The sequence below is a fragment of the Trematomus bernacchii genome, unplaced genomic scaffold (assembly GCF_902827165.1).
Source record: "Trematomus bernacchii unplaced genomic scaffold, fTreBer1.1, whole genome shotgun sequence".
Classification (NCBI taxonomy): domain Eukaryota; kingdom Metazoa; phylum Chordata; class Actinopteri; order Perciformes; family Nototheniidae; genus Trematomus; species Trematomus bernacchii.
The window spans coordinates 20,689,559-20,704,740 of NW_022988043.1; the positions used below are offsets into that span (position 1 = coordinate 20,689,559).

Here is a 15,182-nt window from a genome sequence, read left to right on the forward strand (position 1 = left end):
GTTCCAGATATTTGGAGCATAATAACTGAACGCTGCTTCTCCATGTTTAGTTCTGACTCTGGGGACAGAAAGCTGACCAGTCCCTGAAGACCTGAGAGATCTGGATGGTTCATAATGTAGCAGTAGGTCAGACATGTATTTTGACTCAATTATTTGACACACAGGAAGCCAGTGTAAAGACTTCAGAACAGGAGTGATGTGATCCACTTTCTTAGTGTCAGTGGGGACTCGAGCAGCAGCGTTCTGAATCAGCTGCAGCTTTCTAATAGATTTTTTAGTGAGACCAGTAAAGTGTGTAGGGCGTGGTTTGGGATTGGGCCAAAGACACCAGGTGAACAGACAGGAGGTTAAAACAGACCTAACAGGGGGTGAACACTTTTAAAAATAAAACAGGAAGCAGAAACAGATCGTGACAGAAGGCTAGAGGATGAAATAAATGTTTTCTTGGTCATGTGTAAGTAGTTTTGTGATCACAATAAATCAAACTTCCGCAACTCTTCTTTAATGATCCATTTTATTTCTTCCATTTAAAAAAAACATTTCATAATCACAGGAACAACATAACAAGATTTGAGCAACATTTCTCAAAACAAGTTTTGTTTTGAGACAAGAAATGATCAGAAAATAACTTGTGAAGTAATTAAAAATAATTGTTTATCTGATATTGCTCGATAAACTCTTCACAAATACAAGCAACCAACCCGGATATAACATCAACTACATAACGTTTGTGAATGTAGCTTCTGACTGTTTCTCATGAAATATGTTGTACTTGTGTGTTCACATCTGTGTGTGTGCGATTGTGTGTGCTCTCAGAGTTTGTGTTTGGGAACAAAAGGTCACCTCCCTTGACGTTACTCATGGAAATATGCGGCATGTTGAGGAAGAGTGGAGTGACTCAAAAGAGTTTCACATTGCCAACGTGCAGTTTCACTGTCAGAGAGAAACTAGTTTGTTTTCCTCTTTTTCTAACATGAACTAAAAGAGTTTGTTCTCCATGAGTGGTGACTCCCAGAGCCTTCAGACCTGGTGAGAAGCCAGCTGGTATGATCCCTGGATTGACATCAGGGGACAAAAGAAGTTTCCTTTGCTTCCGTCCTAAAAAAACTGACTTTTGAGCAGATATGACGTTTCACACAGCAGCAGAAGTATTCCCCATCCTCCCTGGAGAAGTTTGTTGTGTGGCAAGTTGTTGCTGGGTGTGTTGCATTAACAGAGAGTTGTGCAACAGTCAGTCAGAAAACAGCATGTTCATGTTCTGCCTTTTCTGTAATGCTACTGCTACTACAACTGCTATTTGTACTGCTTTCCTTACTGCTTAGGGATGGGTATTTTAAAGCTCAGTACTTCTTAGTAAGCATGAAAAAGTGTAAGATTCACCAAAGTTCTGAAAGATGTCTTCAAATATTTGCTCGGACTTGTCATGTTGACATTTTCTCTGGTTGGGATTCAGATTAAAATTGGGGCTGTCCTTAGTCGACAACCACTTTTAAATGTTTTGTCTTGATTAGGCAATTTATTTGACAGATCTGTAAATATATCAAGCAAAAATAACCTCATTATCTCTTGTGTTTACCAGAGATGTGATTCTTGGTAATAAGTCATTCCGCATTCAAAAAGCATAAAGAAATGAAATTTCGACTAAGATCAAAATGACTGGCTTAAGGGGAAGCCCTTATTCAAATGTTTTCATATTTGGTTAAAGTTATTTGAGAACTTTCCACACGCCAACCAGAGTTGAGCAGTAAAAAACTGAAATCTGATCACAGTTTATGTTTTTTATGTTGCCATGGAGATGCCGTCATCTGTCAAATCTGATTAAACCCCACCCACACAATCCTGATACAGCAGATTATTATTAAACTCCAAATCATTTTGTCATACTCACTTACTGTACATTTGACTGTTGCCTTAATTCCAGATATCATCGAACCAAAATTAAAAGTTCCATTTCCTAAAAATGTATTAATATACTAAACAGTTCTGTATTTTGAAGAGTATTTAGGTCAGTGCACACCACACCAATATTCAAGGAACAATTCATATTTATTTTGTTGTTTGGTTCAATCTGTTCACCTAAATAAATGTTTTCATTATAATGAATTCCAAATAACATACTGCTTTGGAGAAAACATACTAAGATATACATACTTTAGTATTTTAAGGCATTATTTAATTTCAAGAAGTGGTAACAAGGTGTCCTAACAAGAGACCAAAAAAGTATGCATCAAATGAGAATTAAATAGAGACAACCTAATTCCCCCCTATCCCCCCCCGGCTGTCTAAACCCTTTAGAAATATAAATGAGCAATCGCCAAAAGACACTTATAATAAAGCAAAACCTCGTATTTTTGATGTAAACTTCTCATGCGTTTCTGTCATTTTTCAGTCCGCGGGACAAGACAGACAGCAGTGGAGAGTATGTGAAGGTAAGCTTCCTCTTTACATGACTTCTAATCTATTTTCATCTAACAATCTTATCTTGTTTATATGTGGCTTCCTGTTGCAGTGATGCTTATTATCATTTCCTCACACTTTCTGTTCCCAGTGGTAGCACGATTCTCCGTTAATGTTAAAGAGGCCCTATTCTGCTTTTTGGGTTTCTTTTTCCTGTAGTGTGTTATGTAGGTTTTTGTGCAAGTAAATAGTCTGCAAAGGCTAATATCCAAAAGTTTCCTCGATTGTCTCGCCCACACACTCCCCCCCCTGCCTGAAACGGCTCCATTGGACTCCTTTGTTTACTTCCATAACACAATGACATCATTACAACACTCGAGCTACTATTGGCTAGCACTCTTACACATTTGGCGCTTTCACACCGGAGTACTTTTCCCAGTATAGTTCCGATAGTTCTTGAAATGTTGCGTTCACACCAAAAAAATCCGGAACTAGAATTTAGTTCATGAGAACCTTTTCACCCCCTTTTTAGTCTCAGTAGAAGCTGCTGGGAGTCCCAGCAGCTTCTACTGAAGCCAGTCCCCAACTCCGGGGACTTCCGGCCGGGGACTTCGGGTGGCAGTATACGCCGTGAAGTTGTTTGCGGCCTGCCAGTAAACCCAAAGCAGAAGAAGAAGAAGTGACGTCAGCGGCTTCATTTGCCTAATCCTCCCTCAGGGACTTATTCCGGTGTGAACGCGATCTGCTCTTTAGTTAATCAGAACTAAAGAGTTCTGATGAACTAAGTACTGGGAACTAAGTACGGCAAAGTACTTGGTGTGAAAGCGCCTATTGTATAAGACATGCTAAGGGGTGGGACATCTCTAAGAGGTTGTCCAATCACAACAGAGGCGGCCAGCTAACCAATCAGATCCAACTGAAGCACAAAATACAAATATGTACCTGAAAATCAGCAAAATAGGGCCCCTTTAAATTAAGATTGCTGTGATCCTCTGCTTTAGGCACTCTAATTAAATTAGGATGGGTGACAGAAAAGGCTCGGGAATGCGGTCCTTTGCGGATAAAAAGCTTTGAAGCGGCTGCGGTTGCCCCTGGTAACCTCAACGGCCTCGATTCGCCCGGCAGCTCTGCCTGGAAAAAGGTGGAAAGAAACACACAGAGAGAGAATTTCCAGCTCATTGACTTATAATTGGATACTTGAGAAACACACTTGTCTAAAAGGGACAAGCTGGCAATGAATGATATAGCTAATGAAATTAAAGCAATTCATTAGTGGCTTCCAGGTCTTTCCCCCCCTCCAAAACACACACAAACCGTATATGCACACATTCTTCTATGTTGTTTTGAAGTGGACCTGGCCCGGTGCCCAGCCCTTGATTCACACTCTAGTGGGACAAACCATTGGCAAAAACAAGGGAGGGGTGGGAGGTGTCGAAGAGAAGAAAAACATGCCACCTATAAAACGGTGTATTGACAGTAAGTGGTGTGTGTGTGTGTGTGTGTGTGTGTGTGTGTGTGTGTGTGTGTGTGTGTGTGTGTGTGTGTGTGTGTGTGTGTGTGTGTGTGTGTGTGTGTGTGTGTGTGTGTGTGTGTGTGTGTGTGTGTGTGTGTGTGTGTGTGTGTGTGTGTGTGTGTGTGTGTGTGTGTGCGTGTGTATCTCCCTAAACAAAAGCATTCCCGGCCTGCTGCTGGCGTAACCTCTTGATATACAGTATCTTCATTTTTTGTTCCTATTTGTATGAAGACGCGTCTGACAAAGCGCCACTGAGTGATGACCCCCATCGCACAATGACGTTGCCACAGCGACCGGGCCAAGACTCCAGCACGGGTCTGGGTCTTGGGCCCCTGGTGTCGCCAGTGTTGATGCCAGTGTGGGAATGCCAGAGCTGTCCTTCCTCCTACCTCACCCCCCTCTGTGCTCCCTGTTAACACACACACAAACTCACACAACAACAGAGCTGATAAAGGCTGCGGTTTGACTAGATTTACCCACAATTCTTGTTCTCGCAAAGGATGAACATTTCAAGAAGCCGCAGAAATGCAACAGTAGAGATCGCCTCTGTTGGGATTTGTGAACCCAGATCGGGAAGATGCCACATGAAGGCTCTAGTGTTTGCTCTTTGATTTGTTGGGTTTTTGTGTCTGATTGTGCCCCTGTGATGCCCTTCAAGTTCTCCAAAGACCAGTTCTGGTTGGAGCCTCCGTCGGAGAAGCTGAGGAAGCAGCTGGAGGAGGAGCTGAAACTGAGCGGCAGCAACCTGAAGAGCCATGCCTGGTACCATGGACCAATCCCCTGGGAGGTAGGCCTCAAACACACACACACACACACACACACACACACACACACACACACACACACACACACACACACACACACACACACACACACACACACACACACACACACACACACACACACACACACACAGACGTATGACAGATGAGCTTAAGATGGTGTTTCCTAAGAGGTTTGGATGCTGGGTGATTTGATTTTGTGGTTTCACTCCATCTACAGAGCTTCGTAAGTTGTGTTATGAAATAGTGTTTCCTTAATACTGTTCTTTAGTGATAAAGTAATATTCTATTGATGTTATCCATTTTTTAAATCAAGGTAGCGGTGGCCGAGCAAACGCACTACAACGGCCCAAAACATTTCCATTAGGAGGAACGAGCCGAGTTTCAAAAACGATACAATAAAAAAAACACAAATTAGCCAAAACAGATGCAAATGAAAACACTTCTTCACCAACTTAATAAAACAATGCAAAGCATTTATTAAAAGTGCTGCATAAACAAAACGCAAATAAAAAAAGCTGTATCAGTTAAATTCACAACGGAGAAACGGGGACACTTAAAAGTGATGCACACAGCTGGGACAGGCAGCGCTCTGTGTATGCAGTGCTTTCGGAAAACGCTGCCAAATCAACTTATTATAAACTAATGACGAGAAAAGGATTTGGATAAGGATATCTTATTTTCTCGGTATTTTGAAATAGGCAGGTTGGTGAACATTTTTACTATTACAGGTTCTTGAAAGCAATCTTTCAATATCCCCCCCAAGTCTTTTTTGTTTTATATGAATTCCAAAAGGCATCTATGCGGGAGTCAACATTTATCTATGGAGTTGGTGTCACACTGTATTTATCCCTGCTATAATACATTATTGTCATTCATTTAAACTGAATTACAAGTGGATTTTCATTTGTGGTATTTGTATCGGTGAGTTGTAAACATGAATGATTTATCTTCTTGTTGACCTACAAAAACATAAAAAAGTAGTAGCGGCAGCATTTTTATATACAGTACATTCGACATAAAAAACAAGTTGCTATAATGTTGCCAAAAGTCATGACCAGAACCATTATGCTGTTTGAATTATCTGTGAAAAATGTTTATTTGTATTTTTTTTTAAAAGAAGAAAAAAATATGCTAATTGAATTAATATTTCTGCTCAGGTGTCTGAGAGTCTGGTGGTGAACCACGGCGACTTCCTCCTCAGAGACTCTCAGTCCTGTCAGGGCGACTTCTTGCTCACGTGCCACTGGGAGCAGAAAACCCTTCACTTTGTCATCAGGAAGACGCTGGTTCAGTCCAGTGAGACGTACACCCGGGTGCAGTACAGCCTGGAGGACAAAGCGTTTGACTCTTTGCCAGCTCTTGTTCACTTCTACGTGGGCAGCAAGGCGGCTCTGACCGGGTGGAGCGAGGCTCAGATTCAGCAGCCACTGAACAGGACTCTGCCTCTCAGCTACCTGCAGACCGCCTTCTGCACTGCTGTCAGCCCCCCGTCAAGCCACCGAGAGGGGGGGGTCTGTCCGAAAAGGTAACATTTCACTGACATACATCACTTTTTTTTCATATGGCCTCATATCCAAAATAAGCAATTCAGGAATGAATTAAATGGGCCCTATTATGCTCAATACAGGTTTCATATTAGTATTGTGTTCCTCTACTGTGACATGTTTCCATGCTTTAATGTTCAAACAGCTCTTTATTTTTCTCATACTGCCTGTGCTGCAGCACCTCTTTTCACCCTCTGTCTGAAACCAGAGCCCAGTCTGCTCTGATTGTTAAGCTAGCTCTGTTGTGATTGGTCAACTGCTAAGAGAAATCCCACCCCTTAGCCTATTACAGTACGTACAATATGTTGGAGCGTTACATAGTGATGTCATTACTGTATGTTACGGAAGTAAATCCAATCGATGCGTTTCAGGCAGGGGGGGGGATTTGGGAGAGAAACCCAAAAATACCCTTTAATGTTTGTGTCTTGGTTAGTGTAGAAAAGTTTCAACACGTTGCGACAAAGTGTCATTAAAGCATAATAATACACAAATATAACTCCATTTGAATAATATTTTATTAGTCAGAAATAGTTAAAAAAAAAATCTAAATGAACATGTTCCTGTATGGTGATAACCATCTACCATCTGTGTCTCTCTCTCTCTCTCTCTCTCTCTCTCTCTCTCTCTCTCTCTCTCTATCTCTCTCTCTCTCTCTCTCTCTCTCTCTCTCTCTCTCTCTCTCTCTCTCTCTCTCTCTCTCTCTCTCTTTGTGTCTCCATGCAGTCCTTCCTCTCTCCACCACAGGGAGCCAGATGTACACGGGGAGCAGGACGACCGTCCTCTGCTGACTGCTGCAGAATTCTCCACTGTCTACAACAGTGAGTCTCATACCATACTAAACTATTTTTTCATCTTTGTTGCCATGCTCACAGAAGAGACACAACCCATAAAATAGTTCAATCATAAATGACCATATGACTGAAAATTCCCCAGGGCCAACATCAAATCATAAAAGTACCCTTTGTCAGTTTGACTTTTGCCCAGATAGACTTCCACCAAACTAATGAAACTCAACGAACAGATCAAATAACACCATGCAATCTTGTAATGTTTATTTGTGGCGTTAGCCTGTGTTATGGTAGCCACAGAAAGTGTCCTGATCTGGTGGGGAGTAGGGGCAGGCCTCCAGTGTTTCCCACTCCAAAGTGCTTCACACAGCTGCATTCAATTTAAACTGTGTGTAATAATAACAGTGACAGCAGACATGCAGATGACTCCGACTGAAACATGAATTACAAATGTGTGTCATTGAGCAAGTCTCAATTGTATCATAAATGTATTTATAAAAGGTATCATGGTTAGGTTTTAGTAGTAGTCATTCTAGCCAAACTGTGGTGCTAACGTAGAAGCCAAGTGGCTGTGCTCAACTCTTGATTTGCTCGAGACGTTGTGGGGCGTGGCCTTAATATCGGTTCATCATCCCCCTACAGCTACCCGATCTATAAAGTGTATTTTTAATTAAATCCAATATAAAAATGTACAATGGATGTATTACAGTATTGATAAACCCTTGGATCGACGCTACTTCTTAGTCCTCAGAACTGAGGGCATACTGGATGTCACAGTGAGACACTAAGGCCTCTAAAATAAAAAGTGGTATTACATGACAGATTGCACCAAGCTCTGCTAAGCATGCTAATATTAGTAGATTTGTTTGATTATGGTTTTCAACATAACGTCAGCTTTCTAACATATTACATACATGATAGTGTGGGACATTTTTTAAACCAAAATGCTGGCCTTATCTTACACATTGTATATTTAAGCTTCAATGGTGCTAACCAAATAACTAAAAGGTCCCAGGTTTGGCTGGGGACCTTTACTGCACCTTTGTTGTCCTACCCCTCAGTATTCATGTCTCCCTACACGACTCTTAGCTCTCAAATATAGGCAACTGATCATTAAAAAAGACAACAGGATAATGTGAAATACTAGATGAGTGTGAGAAATAAACAGAAACTGATATACACATAGATTCGTGGAACAATCACAGAACAACGTCATATCAAAGCTAAAAATCATGATAAAATCAAAAATCAAGTAGTCCTTCCCCCAGTCTTATTGACAGACAATCGTAATATACAGCTATTTGTGAAATTAATAAAAAAAGATTATACCGACAACATTTTCTAAAACCTGGATACACACACTAAAGCATGTTAGGATAACAATGTAAGACATGCTCATAATACATCTTAATACAGTTCAGACTAGTTACCAAGTATAAATGTTTAGAAAAATGTACGACTGTGTATGTAGCAGTATATTCATTATTCACTTTTGACCTTGCTTCTATAAAACAAACATTTCCACATAACTTTAACTGCAACAAGAAAAACTGTTAATAATAGCAACATAACTGCCAGTAGAAACGCTACCACATCGATCGAATGGTACTGGATCTTGGACATCTTGTAAGACTCTGTCCTTAGATGTGCTGCTCCCTTGTTCCTCATCACAAACTCGATCCAGAACATGGCCTTGTCCAGTGGTTTCATGGGCTGGTCTCTGTGCAGGTTAGACAGCACCCTCATCTTCTCCCTGTAGGTTGGGTCATAGAGTACCTCCTTCAGCACCTCCAGGAAGTTGTCTTTGTTCACAGTTGCAATGTCCAGGACTTGGGCCACACCTCTTGCTTTCATCCTGAAGAAGTTGTCAGGCTGGTCAAACATGAGGGGCAGGCCCACAAGGGGTACACCGTGGTAGATGGCCTCCTGGATTCCATTGGTGCCTCCGTGGGCCACAAACAATTTGGTCTTGGGGTGACCCAGGAGGTCGTTTTGAGGCAGCCAGTCCAACAGTAAGGTGTTGTTGCCGAGGGTTGATGGTCTTTTGCCTTTGTGCCTCCAGATCACCTTCTGAGGAAGTTGGGCAAAAGCAGCAGCAATTTCCTCAGTAATATCTTCAGGAAGTGCTGCTACCAGGGTTCCCAAAGTCATAACGATAACACCATGTTCACCAGAGCTCTGGACAAAGTCTTCTAATTCTTTAGACAGGGGCTTGGAGGGTTTGCACTGAAATCCTGACATGTAGACAATGTTTGGCATTGTGGGTCTTGGGAACTCAAAGGTAAAATCGTTCCTCATTAACCAGATGTCTGCTGCCTGAAAAAGGTCCATGTAATGAACATCATTTCCAAAGTAACGCTGGACAAATGGTGTGTAGTTTGAATATGTGATATGCCAGATTAGAAACCGTGTTAAGACATACATAAGTAAGTTCTTGACCCGTTGAGGAAAAGTCATCTTGTCAGTCATCTCTGTCCCTGATATTGGGACATATGACAATGGGGAAGGGGCAATTGCATCATGACCATCCCCCTGAACAGTCCACCTCACATTGAAGACAAGTGGAAGACCCAAACGGTGACCAAGAAACACCCCTCCACCGAGTCCAGGGTCTGTCAAAACCAAATCATACTTGGCATCATTCAGGCTCTGCATCAGTTGGGTATTCTCAAAAATGTCCCCTACCATCTCAACCTGATTTTTGTGCATCTGAGAAAACTGCTTCCCCATTTCATACTCCAGAGATATACGAGACCAAAGTGAAGCTCCTCTCCGCCGCATGTTTATCATTGTTGTTGTAAATGACCCAAAGATTTCCTTATTAAAACCAGCAGAGGAATCCATAGTGATGGACTCATAGTAAGGAGACTCTTGCTTGATGTACATGCTGTCTGATGACCTCAACACTGTGATTGTATGACCTCTGGAGTGAAGTTCCTCAACAAGAACTTTCATGTTGATCCAGTGGCTTCCATCCAAGGGGACCACCAACACTTTACCTCCATGGACAAAGGGTGAAGAGCAGAGCAGCACTGCAAGTGCCACCAAGGCCGGTCGGTACATCACTGAAAGAGATGTTGACAAGAGATACAAGAATCAAGGTTAACAGTTTCCTGAGGTCAACCATGTGCACCACACAAAGGTGTTTCATGAGGCCCTCCTTATGTGTCGCGAGTGTTGACGGGGGGCCCACGCAAGATGAGGCCCCACGTAGTCTGCGTGATCTACGTGTAGGGAGGGGCGGCCCTGAACCTAACCAACAACTGAACAAAGAGAATTTTTTTTAAAAAGAACACCATTTCAGCTACTTCATTAGTTTTAGAAAGGTTTGTGCCACCTATGAACATTTGTATATAGTGTAACAGCTCAAAAGTGAACATTGTTAAAGTTACAGTATAGGAGCCCAACTGTTGATTTACTATTTTGATTATTTAATTGTTTAATTATGCCTAAAATATTGAATATTGGTTATGGATTGGAATAGGTTGTAAATTAATTGTGTCATTTAAGATGTTAAACGAAACAGCTGATTGTCACTGCGATTGCCTCAGCTGGTACAAAAGAGTCCTGCTGACGATACTCTGCGTTCATTTTGGTTGTGAAGCTGCACTGCAGAGAAATTATGAGTTTAAGTTGTTTATTTTATGTGACGTAACTGTCTCCATCATCATCTGGTAAGACACTTTTATTTGTGTTAAAAGAAGAGAACAGTGAAGAAAATACATGTAAAGGATAACATGGAAATACATGTACCGAAACAAACAAACAATATCTCTCTGTGTGATGTGTAAGCGCGTCGGCCAGGCGCAAAACCAAAGGACAGAAAGGAGCAAAAACGAAGTGGGAAAGATTGCTTTTTTAGTTTTAGTTTTAAAACCTTGCTTAATGAGCGCTGGTCCGTGGAAATGTTTGTTTTGAAACCAAGAACTCAACTCATAACAGTATGCCAAACACTCGCCTTCGTTTTTCTACGGCTTCTGCTTCCGGGAACAGCGGTGTTGTGAATGACTGAAGGCAACGATCGCTCCTCCGCCAATTACGTATGTTACGCGTCACTGCTGTGGAGCGTTCAAAGACGGAAAAGCTGTTGGAAACATCTCAACTAGCGGAAAACAGTACAAAATGCAATGGAAATGAAAGCAAGACAATGCAAGTTCATAAACAATTAAGTACAATTCAAAAGGAATAAATGTGTTGTCTTGAACAAAAAACTAAAAAATTGCAAGCTTGGAAAGTGACATTGACTCTGTGTATATGGAAAGGCTCAAGCGACTGAAATCATCAAGGAGTGCAACATTGGGTGCATTGACAAGGAAAATAAATGAAATAAGAAAAATGTCTGCAATGTGGAACTGGTTAAGTCAAAAATGGAAAGAGAATTTATACAACTACGCAAGGAAATGGAAGAGTTCAATGATTCTGTTCGAGCTTTAAAGTCCATTGAGGAGGAGAAAGAGGTGGAAATGTATCAAGATGAATGGTACAACCCCAAAGCAGCTGCCTTGGAAGAGTTTACTCAGGAGGTCTCAAACTGGATCGCTGATGCTCCTGTGTCCAATGTGGTCCAGACAAACATAAAATAATATTTTGTGTTCCACCTCAGGACAGTATTTCAAATGTAAGGAGTGTTTATTCGCAAAGTTCCAGGAAATCCTCTCTGTCTTCTATCACCTCTGCTAAAATAGAATTGGAAAGTCAAAAGGCAGAATTGTTAGCACGAGCAGCTAGGTTGACTCAGAAGTAAGCATTGGAAAAGGAGGAAGCTGTTTTGAAGGCCAGAAAGGAACAGCTGGAACTTGAAACAGAAATTGCAGCAAACACTGCAAAATTGAGTATAATTAAAGGAATGGCGGAATCGCATGCAATCGTGTGCCAAGCAGGAGACTGAATGAACGAATATTTGGATAACTCACTATTTGTGAGTACAGCCTTAGAGCAAGAAAATGCTAATTTAAATGTGGACAAGCATAAACCAAACATCAATAAAACTGCAAATGCCGTTGATAGTGAAACACAATTCATATCAGAACGTCACGAAAGTTCAACTTCATCCAGCACGTCTTCTAGCACGGGAGAGGACAATATAAACAACTTAATAAACATCATGGAAAAACAGACTGTAATAACAGAAACAAGGGTAAAGCAGTGATTTGTACGGCAAAGTTAGGTTTGGAAACTATATAATTTCCTTTTTGGCGGGCATGCATAACACGCGATAACACCGGAGCCTCGCTGCGGGGAAGCTTTGGCGCTGTTCCGAGTTTGTTCTAATCTGTCAAAAATGACGGACTGCTTTCAGATTTTTCCATCATTGTTAAAACAAATCTGAAAATATTCGGTTAACGCGACCTCTGGTGTTATTACACATTCGCCCCACAAAGGGTCAGAAGCCCCGAAGATGGACACTATAGTGCAGTGGACTTTATATGAATTATAGTTATTAACAAACAAATGTTTTGTATTGCCTCTCCATTTTATGTTTATTAATAATTGTCATGTGTGATTCCATAACAATTAGGGGCTGGAGTTTAGGAGTCAAAATGTTGATTTACTAGTTTGATTATTTAATAGTTCAATTATGCGTAAAATAATTCATAAGAAATTATGAGTTTAAGTTGTTTATTTTATGTGACGTAACTGTCTCCATCATCATCTGGTAAGACACTTTTATTTGTGTTAAAAGAAGAGAACAGTGAAGAAAATACATGTAAAGGATAACCTGGAAATAAATGTACCGTATTTTTTTGATAGTCATTGATAACTTCAGTTGATTTTAACGCCTGACACATTTTAAGGGACACACTGAAACCAATTCCAGTCTTAGTAGCTCTACTGATGTTTCTGTGTTTGTACAATACTTTTTAGGCTATCGCCAAAGTATATTTTCAAATACAGTGAGCTATATTTATATATAGTACTGTGCAGTATTGTAGTATATTTGAATAATACATAGCGCAGAATTTCAATTGTACGGTAGTGTGAAAGCTTTTGAAACAGCTGTACAGATTTTTCAAAGAGACAATACAGGATTGAGCGAAGCTGTACATATCAATGCTATAAATTATTGTATATTATTTTTTCAGTTAGATTTTAAATGCACTGGAAATTAAGAATAGAAAGTCAATTGTAATAATCACCCACTTGTAGTGATCAATTTGACACAGACAAATATGTTCACTATAAGAGGTTTCCACTGTTTATGTTCTACTCTTTTTATTTTCACATTATGTGCAATGCCTTTTAACATGCTGCTGTGAAGAAATACATTCCCAATTTGGGATCAATAAAGTGAATCTTATCTTTATCTTATTTTGTAAGGTTGATCCCTTGTTAGTTTTTTCAAGCAGAGAATACAACTTTAAAAGGGAATAGTCTAACAAATTATAAGATTTTTGATACTAAATGGGACAAAGATTACAACATAATTTGCTTCTTGTGTACACTTTGTTGAGAAGGTATTCATTTAATGATGTTTTTATTGTGGTGGTTTTTTGCAATATATATTTCTATCTAACATTTTGATTTATTATGTTTGAATACTTTATATACATGGTCAAGTGTATACATGACTGTGTATAATGCATGGGCGTCGCAGCCATTATATGAGGGTGACAAGTCCCCCCCACCTTTTAAAATGATCAGTGGCGTTTTTATATGTACAAAAGTGGTGGGGCACAAAAAACTTAGATGTCTATATATAAGCTTCTGCAGTGACGTGCAGTGAGGTTCATGGCTGGTGAGGCACTGGCACTGACTCTTCAGGTTTACAAATATTATATTTTGACCTAAACCAAAATATAATATTATTTTCAAAAGCTTTTTTTGTCTGATGCTTCGATTAATTTTAAACAGACAGTTCAACAAAAGGATACCCAAAAAATGTAATTTTATCATTTAAATATTGAATTGTTCTCTCTTAGTAAGATCCCATTTTCAATAAAATGGCGGTCTTACCTTGACTTGAAGATGAAGTCCATTTGCCTATCCTTCTGGACAAAAATGTCTATAACTTTTTTGTAAAAGTCCTCCTTATCTTCTTGTAGTTTCAAAAGTCTATCATAAATCTAATCCATAGATTTATGATAAAAAAATTATATAAGTAGGGTAGACATGTGGATGTTATCCGGCTGATCAAAACGTGCATTTATCTAACAGGTACGTTTCCCACAGATCTTATTTCGAGCTATTTTCTAAAATCCTCTGGAGAAATCTCATTGCTTTTTTGTGCTTACTTCCTGGTTTTAGGACGCGCCACTGCAGCTCTCTCGTCTCCTCTTCACACACCACACTTTTCGCGGCACACGTACTTACAGCCAATCAGCTCTGAATGATTTGAGATGACGTATGGTGGGGATGGTAGCTCCGTGCCCCTCTGGTCATTATTTTTTTGCCACACACATTACATTACAAAATACTCTGAGCATGCGCAGTGTAGTTTTTACAGTCATCGTTCACTTCACAGCGAGAGGGAGGGGCATAATCAGGTTTTGTCCCACATGGCTCTAAACAGCTCAATAGGCACACACTGTGACTGTAGACACACTAATTAGAAGAACACAGACTAAAACAGCAATGTACAGACGAATCAGATGATTAAACATGATCTTAAAATATATTTTATATATTTTTTTATTTCTTTTTTTGCATTTTTGTAATCATTATTTGTAATACTTTCTGCTGACACTAGGTGGGGCTGTGCCCCACCTGCCCCTAATGACCAGTCGCCACTGAAAATGATTAGTTTAGACCCCCCGACTTTGACCATGTCGAATACTACTAATTTAAAATAAATAATGAGTGTTTTTTTTATTAAAGACGGCTCTGAATTAATAATCAAATATGTTTATTTACTAGTGGATGAAATTACAAAATGTACCATCATTTTCCTCATGCTACTATAGCCACATAAAAGTATAAAAGCACCTGTCAAAATGCACCAGAATACAGGAAATGACATCTACTCTGTTTTCTGGGGGAGGACCCCCACATCCCCTGTTAAATTGTCCAACCCACATTGAGGATGCTTCCTACGCCCATGGTATAATGTATGCACAAACGATGAAGAAGCTAGGATGTAATTTATTTATATATTTATATATTTCCAGAGTGGTGGCGTGTGATGATTCATTGATTAAAATCAAGTAAGGAAAAGTAC

General features: G+C 40.1%; 2 protein-coding genes across 5 annotated transcripts in view; one reads left to right on the plus strand and one right to left on the minus strand.

Annotated features, from left to right (window-relative positions):
• sh2d3cb (SH2 domain containing 3Cb) overlaps positions 1–15,182 on the plus strand; it is a 50,337-nt gene that overhangs the window by 19,480 nt on the left and 15,675 nt on the right. For both annotated transcript variants that reach the window (XM_034117750.1, XM_034117751.1), the window contains 4 exons: positions 2,390–2,429; positions 4,569–4,697; positions 5,853–6,220; positions 6,963–7,057. In XM_034117750.1, coding sequence (XP_033973641.1) covers positions 2,390–2,429; positions 4,569–4,697; positions 5,853–6,220; positions 6,963–7,057 — 632 coding nt within the window. The remainder of the gene's footprint in view (positions 1–2,389; positions 2,430–4,568; positions 4,698–5,852; positions 6,221–6,962; positions 7,058–15,182) is intronic.
• LOC117472513 (UDP-glucuronosyltransferase 2C1-like) lies at positions 7,190–12,184 on the minus strand. 3 transcript variants are annotated; one of them, XM_034117752.1, is made up of 2 exons: positions 10,961–12,184; positions 7,190–10,092 (listed from the first exon to the last, which is right to left on the minus strand). In XM_034117752.1, exons 1-2 carry the CDS (start codon positions 10,962–10,964, stop codon positions 8,510–8,512), a joined length of 1,587 nt encoding a protein of 528 aa, XP_033973643.1. In that variant the 5' UTR covers positions 10,965–12,184; the 3' UTR covers positions 7,190–8,509. The 3 variants fall into 3 exon arrangements, with proteins under 3 accessions (XP_033973643.1, XP_033973644.1, XP_033973645.1); XM_034117753.1 differs by having other exon boundaries at positions 10,905–12,182; XM_034117754.1 differs by having other exon boundaries at positions 10,986–11,014.